This window comes from Haemaphysalis longicornis, unplaced genomic scaffold, assembly GCF_048455015.1.
Source record: "Haemaphysalis longicornis isolate Haplotype H1 unplaced genomic scaffold, Haemaphysalis longicornis Haplotype H1 scaffold_12, whole genome shotgun sequence".
Classification (NCBI taxonomy): domain Eukaryota; kingdom Metazoa; phylum Arthropoda; class Arachnida; order Ixodida; family Ixodidae; genus Haemaphysalis; species Haemaphysalis longicornis.
The window spans coordinates 57,163,783-57,183,408 of record NW_027526225.1 but is presented as its reverse complement, the minus strand read 5'-3'; the positions used below and the strand labels follow the sequence as shown (position 1 = coordinate 57,183,408).

The 19,626-nt window shown below is 46.6% G+C and overlaps 1 protein-coding gene across 2 annotated transcripts in view; it reads left to right on the top strand.

The window, feature by feature from the left end:
* The window catches only part of LOC144162691 (CCR4-NOT transcription complex subunit 11-like), a 39,988-nt gene extending 20,626 nt beyond the window's left edge, over window positions 1-19,362 (top strand). The window contains exons 10-13 of one of the 2 annotated variants that reach the window (XM_077693327.1): window positions 2,733-2,812; window positions 9,133-9,202; window positions 15,349-15,519; window positions 19,180-19,362. In XM_077693327.1, the coding sequence (XP_077549453.1) occupies window positions 2,733-2,812; window positions 9,133-9,202; window positions 15,349-15,519; window positions 19,180-19,317 (459 nt within the window). In that variant the 3' untranslated portion in view covers window positions 19,318-19,362. The remainder of the gene's footprint in view (window positions 1-2,732; window positions 2,813-9,132; window positions 9,203-15,348; window positions 15,520-19,179) is intronic. The other variant, XM_077693328.1, reaches the window with a different exon arrangement.
* The last annotated feature ends 264 nt before the right edge of the window (window positions 19,363-19,626 follow it).

Here is a 19,626-nt window from a genome sequence, read left to right as displayed (position 1 = left end):
GGAGGGTTCATTGCGCGAGTAAATACGGTATGTTGCATTCTGTGGTTTCGTTTGCCAGCATCGACCACTGCTCCACAATCAATTGAAAATTACCAGAAGTAAATTGTTTTCGTGTCTCATTGCAAACAGTAGCCAACCGATTTTTCAGACCTGGAGGGGGATGAAAAATAGTCCGAATAACAGAGCAGTCTGAAAAATCCGCGAGTCTCAAAAACGAACTTTATTTCATTTTATAAACAGGTCTGAAGAAGTCGCAAATAGTTCCTGGCTTTAAATTCCTTTTTCGTGTGAGAACGTCTACTTGCATTTCTGCAGGCATCACATTTTCTTTGTAAACATTGGACAATGCCAAAGCGTTGACAATGTCTTGCGTTGACGGTTGCGAGCGGTCGGAAAGTCTTCGCCAGCGCCAGAGTCGCTTTGCGGCAGTGCGGTCACTTTGCGCACGATCTTGTCGTCCATTAGCTTCGCACACAGCAGTGTTTTGGTCCCCTGCAGCAAATGCCTGAAATGTCACGAAAGATCAAAGTTGGTCATCCCAGTGGGAGTAACCATACAATCCGAAGTTAGGATTAAAAATGGCATCGCCCTGGAGTCACACCCTGGCTCTGTCGCAGAAAATGTTATTAAAAAAAATCGAGCTTTTGGCTTTATTTTGTCCAAAACATCCGTTGTTCATTTACATTACTCCTTTAGTCTTCGTGAAAGTCCGGAATATCCAGCAAGTCCGAATTTTCGGAGTCCGGAAAAGCAGTCGGCTACTGTATTCGCATAAAGGTTGTAGCTTATTAGAGGTGAGCATCAGTTTAGTTCCCATTTTTGACGATCCTAGCTTTGTTGCCCGCAACTTTCGGTAGCTGCACACCTGCTAGGATTCAGCCAACATTACCCGTGCCTTCTAACACGCTCTAGTTAAGTAGTCTACGGCGTACATTCGTTGACACTCGCAACTCCGTGACCTGCGAAGACCAAGCTATGTACAACTTTGCTCGCACTACAACCGCTGTTTGATAGAAAACATGCAAGCAAACACTTTGTTCCGCACAATGCCGCCGTGAGACTGCTTAAACACTGCCATTGGGACTAAGCAAGGCCTCTTATCTTATCCCTTTCGATTCTGTCAAAGAGATTTGACCTTTGAATGGTGATAACGCAGTGCAATCGATGGGGCTGACGCTAGATAACTCCGCAGGTTGTAAGCCTCCAGATATACCTAGTGTGAAAGATGTGTTACTGTTTCGGAGTAGGTTCTAGTGCACAGCAGAACGGCTGATATACGGTAGTAGGTGGATGAAACGTAAATGGTACGGAGCTAACGCAGTGACCTGTATGGAGGTTAGTGAGCCACCATAATGCTGTGAAATGATGTTACATCTGCTCCAAATGGCATTTCTGGCTGTTCCAAACCTGCTCCAATGAGCCTTTTTGGCTGCTCTAAGCCTGCTACAAAAGACATTTTTGGTTGCTCCCAGGCTCCCAAACTCATGTAGCCTGTTCCACCGCTGTTTATAGGAAGTAGAACTAGCAAGTAGACGATAGTCTAATCTGGCCACCGTGCACAGGATGTTTTCTGTAGCGCTGTGGATGCTGTGATCCCTTCACCATAGAGTTTCTTACAATATAACTAGAGGGGAAACTGGCGCTGCGATCGTACGCCTCAATGGGCGTGATGGGTAGTTGTGGATTCGGATTGGCGATCGATGGCTCGCGGAACTTACTATGGATTGCAGGCAGTTTCGTTTTTGTTTTGGATTTACATGAACGCATTTGCCTAGGCGGGGTGTTGGGAGGAGTGATCAAAAATACGTTTCTCCTTGAACTGCATGCCTCGCGTGCACTGACGCCGCCCTGAGTGGAATGTTTTATAACCAGAGTTGCGAATTGGGTGGGTTATCAATGCATTGCCGCACAGAGAGCATGCAAACACAAATGACGGCGCTCTGTGCGGCGAAGTTGTCTGCTAATTAGGAGTTGCGGCGCTGCTCATTCGGCAGGGCAATGTATTGTCAAAGCTGACGACGGTTGCGAATCGCTCGGAACAGCCACACCTTTTGTGCGAACGCCGGCTCCTACGGCGTAGAACAGCAGCACCGGCGGCTGATAGGAACGCAGCTTGATGTATGTCACTATATAACTTCTCCAAAGGTAATCAGTTTCTTTTTTCTTATGAGCACAAAATTTCTCTTACTATTACAAACCACCAGCGTCGAAACTTTTACAAGTAGTTTTTAAAGAAGTCCGCATCCTGCTGTAGTTGGCTGCAAATGGCAAACCTGCTCCACAAACCTTCTCGACTCCGCGTCTGCTTTTTATTTAAACGCGCCGCTTTATTTCATAAAAAAACAGTTTTTCGTCACTAACTTTCTTGTTTGCCATGTAATTTATAAACGGAAAACTGGGCAATAAGAGTTTTTTGTCAAAAAACACAATTTGCGCAGTCATAAGCTCGTTTTGATCCTACGCAATCCGGTTCCACAACTACCCATCATTCCCATTGAAGCGTAAGCGCCGCTGCCATATTCGTGTTAACACTAGTGCCAGTTTCCCCTCTAGTTATTTGTATGAAACTCTATGCCCTTCACAACATGCTCAAAGGTTTTTGCGGAGACGGTGCTCTTTTAACTCCGCCTCAACGCACGATGCAGCCTACCTACCTTAGTGCAGCGTGTGTGGTGCTGGAGCAGTAGTTCACTTTGGATAAAAAAGAAATGCTAACTGACGTACCTTTGCAGCTGCCAGAGCTGGTGGAAAACAACCCCCTGGTTGCCATCGAGGTCCTGCTCAAGCTGATGCAGTCAAGCCAGATCACAGAGTAAGTGTAGCCGTTCTGGGCTTGAGATTTCACTCGCTGTGCATACAAGTCAACGGGGGAAAGTGTTTCTTTGGTACTTCAGACCATGGCTTCAGTTGCACTTTGCGAGGTACCATTGTAGTGCAGTATGCTATGGCTGAGGTACTGGTGGAGATTGCTTTATTTATTTATTTCTTACAGGCCCTCATGGCAGGGCATTGTGTAAGGGGGGTAACAAAGGGTGAGTGTCGCGACAGAATTGTAAGATAACATCAAACTTCGAATGAACAAAAAAAAAAAAGGGAACCACAAATAACACGTTATATGTCTGTAAAGAGAAAAAGAAGAGAGCGTACAAAAAAAGGTCATTTGATATTGCAAGTGGGAACGTTGTTGGTGGGAATAAATACAGATATGCGCAATACAACTTAGTAGAAAACACCTTGTACACACATAGCCAAAAATTATCTATAGCAGAGCGCAGAAAGCAAGTTGTTCTCGTTTTGAAAACTCAGGATTGTAAATGGCGATAACAGAGTTTTATCTTGTACGTATAAGGACATTATACAGTACAAAAATGCAGGCGGTCACAAAGTGGGAAGCTGCACAGAACCTACATCTTTTTCTGTAAAGGAATAATTTTGCCACTGCATGAAATTCAAGCCGGGAATTTTCTGGGAATTGGCAATCTGACTAAGCCATTCTTCTGTTGGGCTGATTTGACACATGCTTCCGGCTGTTAACGTGACAAGTACCAGCAGCACGTGACGAAGCAGAGCTCGTCAGAAAGAGCATTAGGGCAAGTTGGGGAACTTGTAAAAAATTCCCAAGGTCGATGATGTTTCCCCATCTGCAATTCTTTGAAAACAAAAAAAAGGTGTCCGGGCTGCCAACTTATTAGATACTGTAACCAGCAAGACCCTCAGTACTCCCCACACGGGGCACCTTGAGTTTTCATGGTGACAGTATTGGCGACACCACGGACCCCGAGACCCACACTCACACTGTAACCAACCGGGGTAGTGAGTTAAGGGTAGAAACCACAAACGGTGGCCAAACGGTGGCCATGGTCAAGCTCCGGCGGATCAATCCGGCAGACGGTCAAGCTCTGTCTGCTCACCAGGCAGAGGGCTCTAGGACCTCTCTCGGCATCAGAGTAAACTGAGCAAAGGAAGTGCCCCTGTCCTTAACTTTAGACTATGGCGCATGGAATTATCTAAACCTTTTCTTTCAAATGATTGGGCCCCGAAAAGGGCCCGCACCGAAGCTATCTTTAATCCCCTACCCAGCCCAGTTTTCACCAACCTGACAACTTTCCTCACTTCCTAGTCATGCAGACTGTCGAGAAAGCAACCTCTGCAACTTCGAAATCTGCGTTCCTAATAGCCAAGCTCATTGAAGGTGTGGTTGGAAAAAACTGTGATGCAAAGAAACTTGCATCTGGTGATATGCTTATCTAGGCCAAAACCAAAGAACAATCTGCTTGCTAACCTTCTAAAACAAACAAGCATAGGTGACTTTCAAATCGCTGCAACACCTCACCAAACCCTCAACAGCTGCCAAGGCGTCCTCTTGGAAACTGAACTCGTAAATGAAACTGAGGCAGACGTTCTTGAAGGCTTGCGTTGAGCACGGAGTGACTGCTGTTAGACGCATCACAGTGAGGCGCGATGGAAATGAGATCACAACCAAACGTCGTCTTGACTTTTGATCGTAGTACACTCCCCGAATCATTCAAAGCAGGGTTTCTCCACTGTAAGATAAGGGCATACATTCCACACCTGCGGCATTGCTTCAAATGTCAAAGGTACAGGCAGAGTAGCAACAACAGACAAGGGCAAAACACATGTGGGAATACAAAATACATGGCGAGAATACGCGAGGGGGGGGGGGGGGGGGGGGGGGTCCTTCACAGTTACAACAGTGAAACTGAGTTGCTTCCAACTAATTCTGCGGAGTGAGAAATAGAAAGATGCAAAGAGAAAAGAGTGATCGTGACATGTCAGGACAAAATCCTCCCACCAGACACTCATCTGTCTGGTAGGCATGCTTTGAGCATTTTGCTCAAAGCATGTCTACCAGACAGATAATGATAATGGGCGCATGCTTAGGTGTGAAGTAAACGGGCGAGAATATCGTGCGGAAAGCCTTTCATGCTGAAAAAGAATTATGGGTGCATGCCGACATTCAAAGAGGCCAAGCTGCTCTGGTAACTCCTGATAAGGGCACTATCACCATTATCAGCCGATTGCGCAGCTTCTTAAAGAGGCATCGGTGATGGCTAGGGAAAAAATTACACCATCTTCTCGTAGGGGAACCCTGAGTAGTATGTGAAGCAGCCATGGGGTCGACTGAAGTTCCCAGTAGTTTTCAGTTCGTCGTTTCCGTTGGCGTTCAGCTTCGCGTGCCTTCGTTGTATCATTAGCTTCTTGACGTAGTTTGAATGAGTGAAGGACATAAGGCGCGTTCGTAGCACATGCTCCCGTATCGGTTTGTAGCGCAGTGGGAAGAGCGCCACGTACCTCCCGTTGCGGCCAGAGAGCCGTGGGATCGAAACCGGGCGCCGCCTAACTATTTCTTTTTATAGTGGACTGCGCTGACGTCAGCCCAAACGCTGACGGGGCTGAAGAGACGCGCATGCGCAGTAGAGTGTGGACGGCGGACAACAAGGGAGGGAGGGACACAGCCCTGAGCATGAGATGCTTCACATCTAATAACAGTTGGGAAAGTGGTGTTGGCAGTGGTGAAAAGGAGCGCTGTAGTGGCGCCGAGTAAATCTGCTTCACCGGAATGAAAGCTCGGGGGGTTAGCCATATACTGCTTTGCAGTAAAAAAAGGGGGAACATGTGGGAGGGGTGATGTACCCATATATAAAATGTATATGTTCAGAGGGTTCATAGGACCTCTTGTACCCCTGTTTCCGCAAGAGAAGTAAGCAGAGTTTTCGTTCCCAGCACTGCCTCGTCACTACTTTGCCAGGCTCCAAGGAAGTGTGAGAGATCTAGAGCACCTCAGTGCCTTCGATGCTGTTGCCCGTTGACCAGCATATCGCGGGCAGTGCCTTAAAATGTGCCTAATGTTGTCGGTAGTAGAGCACACTGCACACAATCGCGACTCTACCTAGCCCAGCTTAAACGTTAAAGGAGCCATGAAGAGAAAACACACGTTTGGTTCATTCAAAAGATTGTCTCGTTAGAATCATACTGACACTACTTTTAATGTAAACTTCGCTCAAATAAGCTACATAATTAGGAAAAACGGGAATGGTCATGCGACCCACCAGCTCATTTCCCGCAACAGAACCTATGATGTCACATGAGCTAAGCTCTGCGATTGGCGGAGGCTGGCAGAAGCAGACGCAAATTAGGTAAAGCTTACAAACTAGACGAATGAGCGATTTGCGCTTAAATTTAGGGCACATTCTTTACAAAGCAATAAGAATGATGGGACAAACAGTGGAAGTTATGAAAGCACATGTAAACATAGAAGTATTGATGCGTTCTGCTGTTCGTACTGCGCACAGCATGCTTGGTTTAGCTGCACAGCACTACGGGGCTTGGGGTTGTCTCAGACGACACTGGCTGATTGACGCAAGCAACGGTGTCTTACGTGACCCCATTTGTCGAGCGAACACTGTTTCAGGGAACGAATATTTTCTCCTAGAACAAAAACAAGCCAGGTTTAAATGCGGGCAAAAACAAACCAAACGCTTGCCATGGTATGGTGGCGCCATCTAGGTTACGGAACGTAAAGAAACGCGGGAACAAACCAACACCGCTGTACAGGGTGGAGACAACCTTTGAACGGTCCCGTGCCGCCGCAATTGGGCCAACGGGCTCAACGCGTTAACGCGTTATTCTTTTCGTTTCCCACGAGACCTAGCAACGCGAAACAGACAATATGATTCAAACTTCTTCAGTAAACCGCGTTGCGGCGATAATTTTAGCGCGGTTTTGACACAATGACTTGCTTCGGCGGCGAGCGAGCAACCGAAAATGGCGGCGCCAGCGTATATGTGTCTCTACCCTGTACGGCGGATGCGTGAATGAAGGGACTCTATGCTGCAGAGCGGTCGGTTCCTGTGATGTCATTTGGGACCACGAAAACGCACGATTGAGCGGGAAAATCAAAATTTTAACCTAAATTGTTTAATTTCTCAGTGAATAAAGCACCGTTTGTATCCGGACAAGCGCTGGGGGCACTATAAACCACGAAATCTTTCGAATAAAACCAACTTGCATTTTCCCTTTATGGCTCCTGTAAGTCACAGCCGGTGTAGCACACCTTCAGTGCGCTTGGGCAGACCCTGCGGATGCTAGAAATCACAATTAACTAGGGGTGTGCGAATATCAATTTTTGAATTTCGAAGCGAATTCGAATAATAAAAACAAAGTTCGAATCGAATCGAATATTTTTCGAATATGAATACTTATTGTTTTTTGTAAAATTAATGTTTTCACCATCTAGAGACACAAAAACTGCAACTTTATTGCACAACAAATCACACAAAGTAAAATTAGGAATTACATTGCACTCAACAGGTTAAGGTCTGCACTCACTTAAATGTTAACATGGAGAAAGGTTAACTGCTCGACATGCTCGGGGAGCAGTGACAACCTCCTGCTCGTCACCACTTTACCAGATACCGAAAACAGCCGCTCACTTGAGACACTAGTAGCTGGCATGCCCGAGCCCGTGCACATTGCCGCGCGCAGATACAGTAAAATCTTGATGATACTATACTCGCGGGACTGCGAAAAATATTCGTATCATCCGAAATTCGTATGAACCAGCACAGACCAAAACATTTAGCGCTGAATAAAGTTTTCGTTTATTTCTTTTCCTACTTTCGCGTGAAGAAATTCGTGACTTTTTCTGCTTTTTTTAACCCCCGTGTCGCAAAGCAGTCCTTTCTGGAGCACGTAAGCTTCGCGCTCGTCTCCTCACTCGCTGTGCCCAAGCTCGCTACACGCCGAAACAGCCAAGCGTGAACCGCATGGTGCGTTTTTGCACGCGATTCGCTCGCCTCGGCTCTGCGATTTCGCTCCCGCGCTCGACGATTTCGCGCCCGCGGAAGCGCCTACCTCGGTCAGAAAATGACGCACGACGCGCGCGGCAGGATGGAGGAGCCTGACTACTTGCGATGAGATCGAGACAGCCGGCTTGGCTCCGCCGGAGATGGTTAGGCTTAGCACCCCGGTAAATATTTTATGGGCGCATTCACTAGCGGCGCGGATGATGTTTTATAGTACCGTTTTCGCATGCATTATCAGCTCCTTTACCGCACAAGCAACTTCGTGTCTCCCTTGAGCCGCATTTTAAAGAGCGGTTAGAAGCGGTCGCTCGAGCCCCCGCGCCACTTCGCGGCTGGAGCCTACGCCATGTTGACGCCGCCGGCCGCACCGCGCGCAGCGTGGGCGTGGTTTCGCGGCGGTGTCAGCGCGTTGGGCGTACGCAGAGCGTTTTCGCGAGCAGAAAACAACAGCCCGGCCGTTTCTGGAGAAAGAGTGACAAACAGGGGAGCGAGAGCCGTCACTTGCTCGTTCGGCAGTCGGGTGCCTCGCCGGCTCGTTCGTATCTTCCGCCGGGCCGCGCAGGTCCGTTCGTAACAGCCGAAATTTTTCCCATTGCAAACAATGCAATTTCGCCGGGACTTTTCGGAAATTCGTATCATCCCGTAATTCGCACCCCCAGAATCGTATCATCGAGCGTCCACTGTAAATAAACACCGATACAGAAGACACGCTCTGAATTTTTTTTTTTTTTTTTAGTTTTGGGTGGTTCGAATATTTCGAACAATAAAAGTGTCGTTCGAATCGAATCGAATACCAAAAAATTCGAATCGAATATTCGAAGTTTCGAATATTCGCACACCCCTACAATTAACGTCTAGCACATGGAGAGGCGCATACCTTCTCGGAGGATCCTGCCAAGCCGGCAGCTGGAGTTCCCATCCCAGGTCAAATGCAGCTGCTTTGATATTATCATGTAGGCAAGGGAGACACAGGTTTTTTTAAAGAACGAAAGTTTATTGTAGCGAAGCTGTGCTCTTCTAAGAGCTCAGGGAATACACAAGAATCCGCGATAGAGCAGTCAACAAAGTGAGGTGCACAGGTGTGTCAGTGAATGGAATGCCGTGACGTTTGCGTCATGGGCGTCGCCAGGATTTTCTCTCGAAGGGGGCAAACACGCTGAATGGCGGGGTTAGAGGAGGAGGGCTCAGAGGATGGGGCAAGTGCTGGTGTTGTTTGAGGGGGGCAAGTTTTCCTTTCGCACCTCCCCTCCCGACGTCAGTGATTTCAGCCACTTTCAAAATTAAGGATATCCTTCTTACCTTTCAGATATTTCTCTGTCCTGGTGAACATGGAAATGTCGTTGCACTCTATGGAAGTTGTGAACCGGTTGACGACTGTAAGTTGAAATCTATTAAACTATTTCTTTGACTCGTGTATTTATATCCTGAAATGTGGTCTAGTGACGGGATTCTCAGTTGTGTGTCTTTCAAAAATGTCTTCTTCGCGTTCATTTCAATCGTAACATAGTTACGAGGCCTCTGACCAATGACATGCATATAAACCAACCTTGATTGTACTGGTGCACATGCTGGTCGTAAGTTTTCAGCCAGTCGCCTGCCACCGTGGCTCAGTGGCTAAGGCATTGTGCGTCCGAGTCCAATATGCGCTGCTGAGCACGAGGACGCGAGTTCGATTCCCGGCCGCGGCGGCCGCTTTTCTGATGGAGGCGAAAAGCAAAAACGCCCGTGTGTGCGAGATTTCGGTGCACGTCAAAGATCCCCAGGTGGTCAAAATTAATCCGGAGCCCTCCACTACGGCGCGCCTCATCGCCTGCGTTGCGTCGGCGCGTTAAACCCTACAATCGATCAAATCAAATCTGAGTCCCATATGTGGGTTCAATCCTGGCAGGGGGGGGCCTCCTTTCAGATCAAGGTGAAAAGTGAAAACGCCATTGTGTTGACAGTTTGGCGCAGGTTAAATATCTCCAGGTAGTCAAAATTGATCCGGAGCCCACCACTATGGTGCGCCTTATATTCCACGGGTAGCTTCAGTGTATTAAAAGAAAAAAAGAAGTTAAAAATATACTTTCAGCCAATCAGGGCTTCCCTCAAAAGGGACACTTTGAAGCGTTTGAAGCTGCCATGAAATGTACAAATCTGAGGATTCTGTACCGGGACTGTCGTCGGTGGTGATAAACTTTTCATAAATGCCTGTAATGTGTTTTTTTCTTACATTTTTTGTTGTATTGCAGTGAAATTTAGTATACTGTATTTACTTGAATCTAATGCACCCTCAGGGGTGAGACAGCTGTGCATATTGCGCAGTTTTGATACAAATTTGTTTTCCTGCGCCAGGCTGCTCCAAAAGCTTGAAAATTGGTAAAATTGCGCCAAACTGCTCCAAAACAGTCTGAGAGCCAACGATTTTAACGCTCCCATCAGTTTCAGTGGGGGAAAATGCTTACTGATTGCATAATTTTCCATTACCTCAAGGTGATGCGGTTTGTAAAAATTGATTGATCATTTAATAAAAAACCCGCATAAAATGGTCCCCGAAATAGTTTTTCCGGAAGTCACAATGTCGGGTTGCACATGTTATTCTGTACGTATTTAACTTTCGCTACCGCCGGAAAATTGACTAATTTTAGGGGTCCAAGAAAACATTTTTTTCCTGCTAAAAAATTGGTTAGGCACTAATTGCAGGAGCACAAAATGCAGATTATTTAACGGCATTTCCAATAATACAAGTTTTGTAAAGGTTTTTAATATCATAGTTGTAAAAAAAATATCAAAACCAAAATTTTTGTCAAGTTGTCAAAAAAAATGATAAAAAAGGAGTTGTGTATATTAAACTACCGGTAGTAGAAAAAAATTAGAATATACATTTTATAGGAAAACATTTCAAGAACACGCCCTAGAAAAAATGTCAACTTGCGCGAAACAGTTTGTCAGATATTAAAAAAAAAGTGTTAGCATGCACGGTGCTCGTGTCATGCGGTGAAGCCCAACCTCCAATTCAAAATGTGCAATTTCGGGTGGTTTCCTGGAATAAATCTGGCGGTTTATCATTATCAGAGGCACCTATTTGCCCCCACATAACGTAGAAACATCTTGTCAATGGCTGACTTTGCATTTACAGCGAGCACAATATTTGGGACAAGCACGCGATGCAGAAAAAAACATGCATGAAGTTGAAAACGGAACGCCGTGGCTGATGTTTGTTGTCGTTCACGGTCAGTTATCTCTCAAAACATAAAGCTGAGCTTTATTATCATCTTCTTACTCGCAATTGTAGCCTTGCTCGCAAAAATCAGGTACGATGAGCTAGAATCGTGCCCTGCGATCATTGGCCGAGTAGCAGTTGCGCGCTGAAAAAGTTCAGCACAACGAGCCTCCTCTATTGCAGCGCCACCTAACATTTTTCAAATGAAATAGTACAAAAACTTATCAGAGACTCCGTCCGAATAGACAGTTCAACTAAGCAGCAACATTAGACACCCGGATATACCCTCGCATGGAAACGAAACTGGAAGGCGAACAGCTGGCAGTGTAAGGCCGGTTTGAAGCGCTGTCCTCGGCGGAACAGATATCTGGCGACTGGCTGTGACCTTTTGACTTGCATCTGAAGTTCTTATCGCAGAAATCGGGTTAGGGTGGGGGGAAATCAGGAGCGCCGTGCTTTGTTCGAGGATCAGTCGCGGACGCTTCAGGCACCATGGCAGGTAGCCTCGAAGTTGGGTAACTGCGTAGTAGCGCTAAATATGAATTTGGCGATGCAGAAACAAAACTGAAACTGTTGTAAACTGTTTGCGAATGGTCCTGGGGTAAGTAGAACTACCACAGTACTTAGAACAATGTACGCAAAGGCAATAAAACTGCCTTAAATCATAAAGTAGCTTTGCAACCAGGCACTGCTTGACATTTTCAGCCGATTTCTGGGATTATTACTGCCACAGCGCGAACCTGACGATTGAAAATCGTTTGCTAATTCCCCATTCACGCCCTGATAGCAAAAAACAAGCTTCTGTGCAGAGTAATTACGAGTTGCACGCATTCTTCATTGGTAGCCGTGACGCACTATGATCACGCCCCTTTCCCACACCCAGGTGATTCAAAAGCGTGTCAAAAATCACGTTTCCGTTGCAAAAATGAAAACAAAACTGATTTTGAAAGGCCATTTTCTGATCTAACTCCGAACAGCTTTACTTGTCTGAGAAACGCCTGGAACGCTTTGAAAAGGCACTCCCAAAAGTATCGATCAAATTGATCGATTTTGATAGGCGCGGTACCGAAAGAGTTAAAGGTTTCCCATCGAAAATCATTGCAAAGTCGTGTATAAAAATACTAATGTTTACTGAGGCGACAAAACTTGTTCAAGTTAATGACAAAACGGCGATTCTCTGAGCGCCGTATCTCCGGAACAACATTACGTACGTATACAGGGCGCCGCCATCTTGGTATGGTGAAGATCGGAAAACACGGCCAGTGGGCGAAGCAGTTGCTCGTAGTTCAGGCTAGTTCACTCTAGTTCAGGCAGACCGCTCTTCGCAGATTTCTACCGTGCTTTTGGTTATGGGGGTGGCTAGGTTTACATTTAGTTGTTTGATCTGTTACGGGAAGTTGCGCCACTCGAAAGGTGGGGTTCATAAAAAAATAACGCGGTGCCCGCGAATTCGCCGCGTTTCGTGTGAGGCGCGGTGCGCGCTTGAAGTGAAATTTCGGACTCATTGCATTGTTATAAAACACTGAGTTATTGCTGCCTTTGACAGTGAGCTTGCGAGCGGCGGAAATGGGACCCTCGACACTTCAAAAGGGGCGGCGCAGGCTACATCGCCGCAAAATGTTCAAGCAGTGTCCGATAGCGGGACGGGCTATTATTGCACGCTAGTAATAACGGTTCATCTATCTGAAGTGAAATTTAATGCCAAAAGGGAGATGGCTAAACATATTGTGAGACCAGTGGTAGCCTCGTTTGTGGAAGTTCGGACCGCTGAATGCAATGTCCCCGTGAAATGCTATCATCACGGATGCCCGGTTGAGGCCATGGCTTCTTCATCTCTGTATATACTCATCATCACCGCTTCTTCCACCTTCTCAAACTATCATCATCGGTAACCTGGGGTGGTCGCCATCTTGCTGCCTGCGAGCTCGGCCTGCAAATAAAGCGGTTTGCGCGTGCTGATCTGCCTTCGCCTACCATTGGCCTTACAGTATCAACGTTACTCAAATTACGATCGATTGTAGTGAACGTGCACCTTAGTGTTTGAAATGGGAAAGCTGGTGGGGTGCGACGACTGTCACCTCGCTTTGCGCAACTTTTGCCGTGGCTCTACACTTGTGCTTAAAGCCGAGTCTGGGATTACAAAAATAATAATTTTGGCATTCCCATGCTAATAAAAATGCCTTACGATTGCTTAGTTTTTCAATTCGATATTTTCAATGGGACTACATGCTATCTATACATAGAGCTTAAGAATTTAAAAATGGTTTGTAAAAAGGTAGTGCATTTGGTACCTCATGATATTCTGGCAGAAAAACTTTATTAAGAGGCTGTTTCAGTGTTATATGCATTCAAAACCGATTAAAAAGTGCTCTTCCCCCCCCCCCCCGAGTTGCCAAAAATTTGATTTTTTGGGCATCTAAGGTGACATAATAAATGCTGTTAACTGCTCCAAACCAAGGTCCTTCTGCTCCAAAATCGAGATTTCGCTGCTCCAAAAACTGCTCCCAAACTTGATCCAGCTGTCTCACCCCTGCACCCTCGATTCTGACGCTCACGTGATTTTGGTAACCAGAAAAAAAGAAAAACCGCAAAAGTTCCCTGCACAGGACAAGCTCCATTTATGGATGCAAGGACTTCATTTATTACTTGACTAGGTTGTTCTCATAACCCTCTAGCCGAAACGTACTCTGTGGTAAACCACCTATGGGGATCGGCATTCGTCACAAAAACTCAAAAAAATATCTTTAAAAAACATGTTCAGCGAAAGGCTGTGATGGATCAGCAATCCCTCTGTAAAATGGGCTTGCACTACAGGGTTTTTTGTAGGTGGGTTTGCGCTGCGCTGTCTCCTTTCTCGTGGCTGAGTATAGAAAAAACGGGCTTTCTATCTGATAAGGGGTGTTTGCTATCTGCTAGCATGTATTTTTAACTTTTACTGGCGCAAGAAGCACTGGCAAGGTGGCGCGGAGCCTTTCAGGCCAGCTGCACATGACCTTTGCGCCTTGCAGGTAACATACCGGTGCCCACCACTCACTGGGAGGATACAAGCATGCAAGCACATCATTTTTGTGCATGCGCGCGTGCGTGTTCTTATTATAGTTTTTTAGATGCGATGCATCTCATTCACTCGCCTTGTCCCTGCATCCATCCGGCGTTGTTGTCGGCGTTGTCGGCGTCCACCCCTCCCCCATTCTCCTCGCCGCGCCAGCTGCGCTCTCCGCCGCTCACCCCCTCTCCTCTCCGATAGCTAACACTCTCTCGCAAGGGGCATTGGATTGGATTCGATTGGCTTGGCTTGGCTTGGATTGGATTGGAACTCTGCGATGCTTCGCATCACCTCAGGGTTCCCCTCGGGTAGATGGTGTTTTTTTTTTTTTTTTTTTTTTTCTCTCATTTTGGCATTGTGGCGGGTCTCGCAATCTTTGACACTTATGTTGCACTACTGCGATTGTGGTAGCCTTGCTAAGTTTATAATGCATGATAAGCAACCACCAGCGCTGTTACGGCTGTTACTTGATCATAACACCCATGCCCTTTTGGGGAAAAAGGTGCGCATTATAATCAAGTGAATACGGTTACAAATCCTCAATGTAATTAATTTACAAGGTAAAATTAAGCTAAAACTAAACTAATGAAGCTAAATAGAGAGAGTATAATCAATCTTATTAAATCTAAACGACGTGAGCATTAATGTAGTTTTATCGCATCCCTATCAGTTGGCCATCTCTAGAGGCCTGTTCGAAACTCGGCTTGAACGAGGCAGGCGCACACGGCCGCATCCAAAAATGTGTCCAGTTATGGTACGATGGTGTAAAGTACTTTTCCACAGGATAGAATTAGAACGGCCGTGTTAATGAAAAATTGTTGGCCGGTTTGTGTGTGACCGTATGTGGCGCATGGGCCGTTGGCGGGGGCACTTCACACCTGCGCAAGTCTGCAGACGGCCATGCATCCCTTTAGTGGATGCATTTGTGTTCGTTGTGTTAAAGGTTAAAGTTAAAGATAACAACTGATGGCCATGCCTTCTTCGGGGGTACAATGGATTCTGGGCAAAGAGTTGAGTTGACTGCCAAGGCTGTGTGATGAAGACATGCAGCTGAAACGGAACAGAAAAGCAACACCATTTGGTAATGCCTCTACGCAAGGAATCATTCTCAGCCTTCGATCAGTGTTTGTCTCGTTATTCTGTGTGCAAAAACGGAGATGCACAAGGGGGGTTGAACGGGGAAAAATTAATGCTAAGGCATAAGTGTTGCAGGAAATCTCGTTGATTTGCCCTGACAAATTTTTTTGTGTACCTGTTACGGTTGTTACCCGCAGGCCGTAGAGCTGCCGACGGAGTTTGTGCACCTGTACATCTCCAACTGCATCTCGACGTGCGAGACCATCAAGGACCGCTACATGCAAAACCGGCTGGTGCGCTTGGTGTGCGTGTTTCTCCAGTCTCTCATCAGGAACAAGATCATTAATGTACAGGTAATCCAAGGACATGTGAGCACATCTTACGAGTTGTGAAAAAGTGTGACAAACAGGAAAAACACATGAACAGACGGGATTAGGTGCAAACTAACCACTGTCTTGTTCTGTTCCAAAGACAAGATTATTCGTGAAATCTTAGAAGCATTCGCAATGTTGTCAAAAGCAGAGGGAGATTGCGCCCATTGCATTAGCGCCCCGTCAGTCCGGCTTTCGATGCATGAAATAGATTTCATACACAAGAAAGAGGTACCATGTCACGTCTTATGTTTGTCAATAAGTTGTATATTTGATACGACTGCATCTCATTCACTCGCCTTGTCCCTCCATACGGCGTTGTTGTTGTCCGTCCACACCCCTCCCCCATTCTCCTCGCCGCGCGAGCTGCGCTCTCCGCCGCTCACCCCCTCTCCTCTCCGATAGCGAACACTCTCTCGCGAGGGGCATTGGATTGGATTCGATTGGGTTGGGTTGGCTTGGATTGGATTAAAGTGGATTGTGTTGGATTATGTTGCGTCATAGCGGCGCCACGTTGCGTCATAGCCGCGGTCGTTCCAGCACCGGCATTCCGATTTCCATCGATGCGTTGAATGGAGCCTAACAATTCTGCTATCGCCCGCGCAACAGTAACATGCACCGATCACTGTGATAACAGGAATAGCACCACTGAAGACAAGGCTGCGAAGCGGCGTGAACGTGATGCTGAACGCAAACGTCGCATCTCCACAGGGTTCCCCTCGCGGGAAAGTGGGGTAATTTTTTTTTTTTTTTTCAAGTGTGTGTTTTTTAGGTTTTTTATATGTAACCACCCCCCTTCTCATGATAACAAACAGCTGTTAGTTTGTGCCTCACCTTGTCTTTTCCTGTGTTTCTTCTGTTCGTCGTCGCATGTTTTCGTGTCAGGCAGCGCACCTCTACACTTTAAGATCAGTATTTAGTTGAGCGCCGCTGAGTGCTCCTGCTTCGAGTGTCGCGCTGCGTGTAATTGTGGCCGTTGTGACGCTGTGCTGGGTCAACGGCGCACGTGCTTGATTGGTTGCCAAACACTGCACTCACAGCCACAGAGCTGCAACTCTCCGCCGCTTTGCATGGGGTTCTGCATTGCCTACCAGCGCAATCCTAGTGTTTCAATTCTATGGCAAATATTGTAGCTTACACTGACGTCACTATAGCTGGCATGTTCTTGAATGCGTGTGCGGTAGAAGGCCATGAACTTATCTGCCACTCTTATATCGGAAGAGCGCTGGCAAAGCTGAGAGTAGGGCACGGGAGAAGCCTTTGCTTTGACGTCAAGTGCAAGCTGTACTACTCCCCTTCAAGGAACAGTTTTTCTGTCGCAGAAGCGTATGCTAAACGTCGGCTTTCTCGCACAGTGATTCATTTAATGCTCCCGCACAAAATGCCTAATGCCTGTGCTACACGGCAAGTTTCAATTCAACTGGCAGTTGAACGTTCACTCAGAAGTGCACCTTATGTATTTGCTGGGGTGAGACAGCTGCGCGTGTTGCGCAGTTTTGATACAAATTTGTTTTCCTGGCCAGGCTGCTCTAAAAAGCTTGAAAATTTCAAAAATTATGCCAAGCTGCTCCAACGCAGTCTGAGATGGCTCTCTTTTAACGCTCCTGTCAGTTTCAGTGGGGAAAAATGCCTACTGACGGCATAATTTTCCAGCACCCCCAGGGTGATGCTGTTTGTAAAAGGCATTCCAAAGGCACACTAAATAGCTAATACCGGCCCATTTTGCCTGGTGGTAATGTGGGTTGGGGATTGTGCATAATTTATCTGCTAAGGGAAGCGGCAGAGAGGGAACATGGAAGAAATCATACCAGCGTAAATGTGTCTGTGCTAACACACATGCACGCACGCACAGAGGGATGCATTGTTGCCAGACAATGTGTGCAAACTAAACTGCTAACCTGCCTCCATTGCAATGCGTTATTGCCCGTACATATTCATCGGATGACCAGTGCAAAGGGAGAACTTTTGGCCTATCTAATTCTTCCCTGTATCTTGTCCTTTTGCGCTAACGTCTGTTTGTCAGCTGGCTGCTCGAACACTAAATCAAAAAAGCTTAGTGACTGTTCCTTGCCCAACTAGGGTGCCTCGATGCGTGCGCTTCTGCAATCCTGCCCACCACTTTTTTTTTTTTTTTTTTTTTTGCGATAGTATGCCTGTTGGCATAAATACTATGCTACAAGTATAGGTTAACTCCCGTTTCGCGAACAAACGCAAGGAGGGAGCGGTGGTGGGGTCCCCATATCCACCGATGGAGGTCAGGTGGTCTGCCAGGGTGGAGTTATGCTGCGGGCACTACCAGCTAAGGCTCTGTTTGGCTCAGACGTTTTTCTGGCAGGTGCGAGAGATTGCATTATCTCCGGATTTCTTCTGTAAGCATGTGTAGCAAAGTGTCATCCCCAAACGTACATGCAATTCGTCTGAACGCCAGAGCCTAATGTCGTGTAGCCGCACTTGCCGCAGCTTGCTGTGCGGTGGTACGTGTTAGCAAATTTTTTTTCTCTGGCTTCGCAGCCAATGACTGCTCTGCTATGTTTTTGTGTACGCATCGAAAATCTCAGTTGAAGAGCGCTGGAGGACTTGTGGTCGCTAAATGCGTCGGTTTGCACAGTTCAACAGGATGGTTTTGGACTGCCTTCTCAGCATGGACAGGAGACCACAGGACAGCACATTGCAAACAGCTGTAGTCTAGCAGAATACACGCCTTTTCTGGCCTTGGCAATGAGTTTTCCTCTTTTTTTTTTTTTTTTTTTCTTAACAAAGATAAACCTAGACGAATGTGGCATATGCGGGCTGCATGCAATGCTGTTAAATCGGGGCGCGTCAGTCAATAGAACCTGGTAACACTGAGCAGACTATGCTTCTTGCCAAAAGTGCATGGAAATGCTGCTCAGTAGCACTTCAAAATGTGCGGATTTAGAAAGCAAAGGAAGGGGTTACAATCTCAGCAGCAAACTTTTTAGCTTTCTGCCGTGCGCAAAAAAAGTTCTTTTTGGCATGCATGCAGTGAACCGCACAGCCTAATGACGTGCTATTCCTTTTGCCACGTTCAAAACTTTCTTCGGAACCCCTTTAAAAGATGTAACCAATTTCCTAGCACTTGATGCATGCAGGGCTGGTTTAGGGGAAAAATGATGCACTTTTGTGGTCTTATTGCAGTCTTTGACTTGTGCACAGTTCACCTATGCCATATTGGGCTGCAAAATTAAATCTGGAAATTCGAATAGCTTTAATTACTTGTCGTAGGCAAAAACAATTTATATCTCCAGTCGGAATGAGAAATTGCATGCATTCAAATTTTTACCATCATTACTGTTTGTTAGCTTTTAAGGCCCACTCCATTCCTTAGCATGTCACCCTCTAACTTCCAACTCAACGGTAAAAGGCAAAATACAAGTTTGCCTCTTGGTTACTTACCTATTTTGGTACCTGTTGCGTTGTTCTTGGTTAAAAAAACCTCTTTTGAGGAGTTCTTTCAAATTGAACAAAGTTGTATTTGGTCTTCATGGCATTGAAGTGGTTCTATACCCAGAAAGCTTTGCCTGGTGTGCACGAACCCCCTGCAGTTCCAGTTTTCAATCCAGCTCTTAGAACCGCATGTGTGCCTGTGCTTTGCACCATTCGGGGTGCTGTTTGCAATCGAGAGCCTCCCGTTTCCAGGATCTGTTCATCGAAGTCCAGGCCTTCTGCATAGAGTTCAGCCGGATCAGGGAAGCAGCTGCTTTGTTCCGTCTTCTGAAGCAACTGGATACTGCTGAGCAAGGCCCGTCGTCCCCGCCACATTCGGCCGCAAAGTGAAATGGTGAAAAAATAAAGCTGGACTTTCATCATCGCACAAACTGATCTAGTTGCTGCATTGTGTGTCACGTCAGTAGTCTTACTGGTCTTGTAGCATTTCAGCCATCTTTCACTTCACTCATGATCGCCATCATTGTCAGAGAAAGTTAGCTTTTCTGCAGTATGCTTTTGGGGACAGTCGCCATCAGTGAGGCAAACAAAGCTTCACTTTTAAAAACGTCAGCGCGCAGCGAGCTACGGCGTGAAGCACAGCTCAGGTGGCGGGGGCGGTCGCAGTGCGGCTGCATATTACGACTTCAATGGTATGAA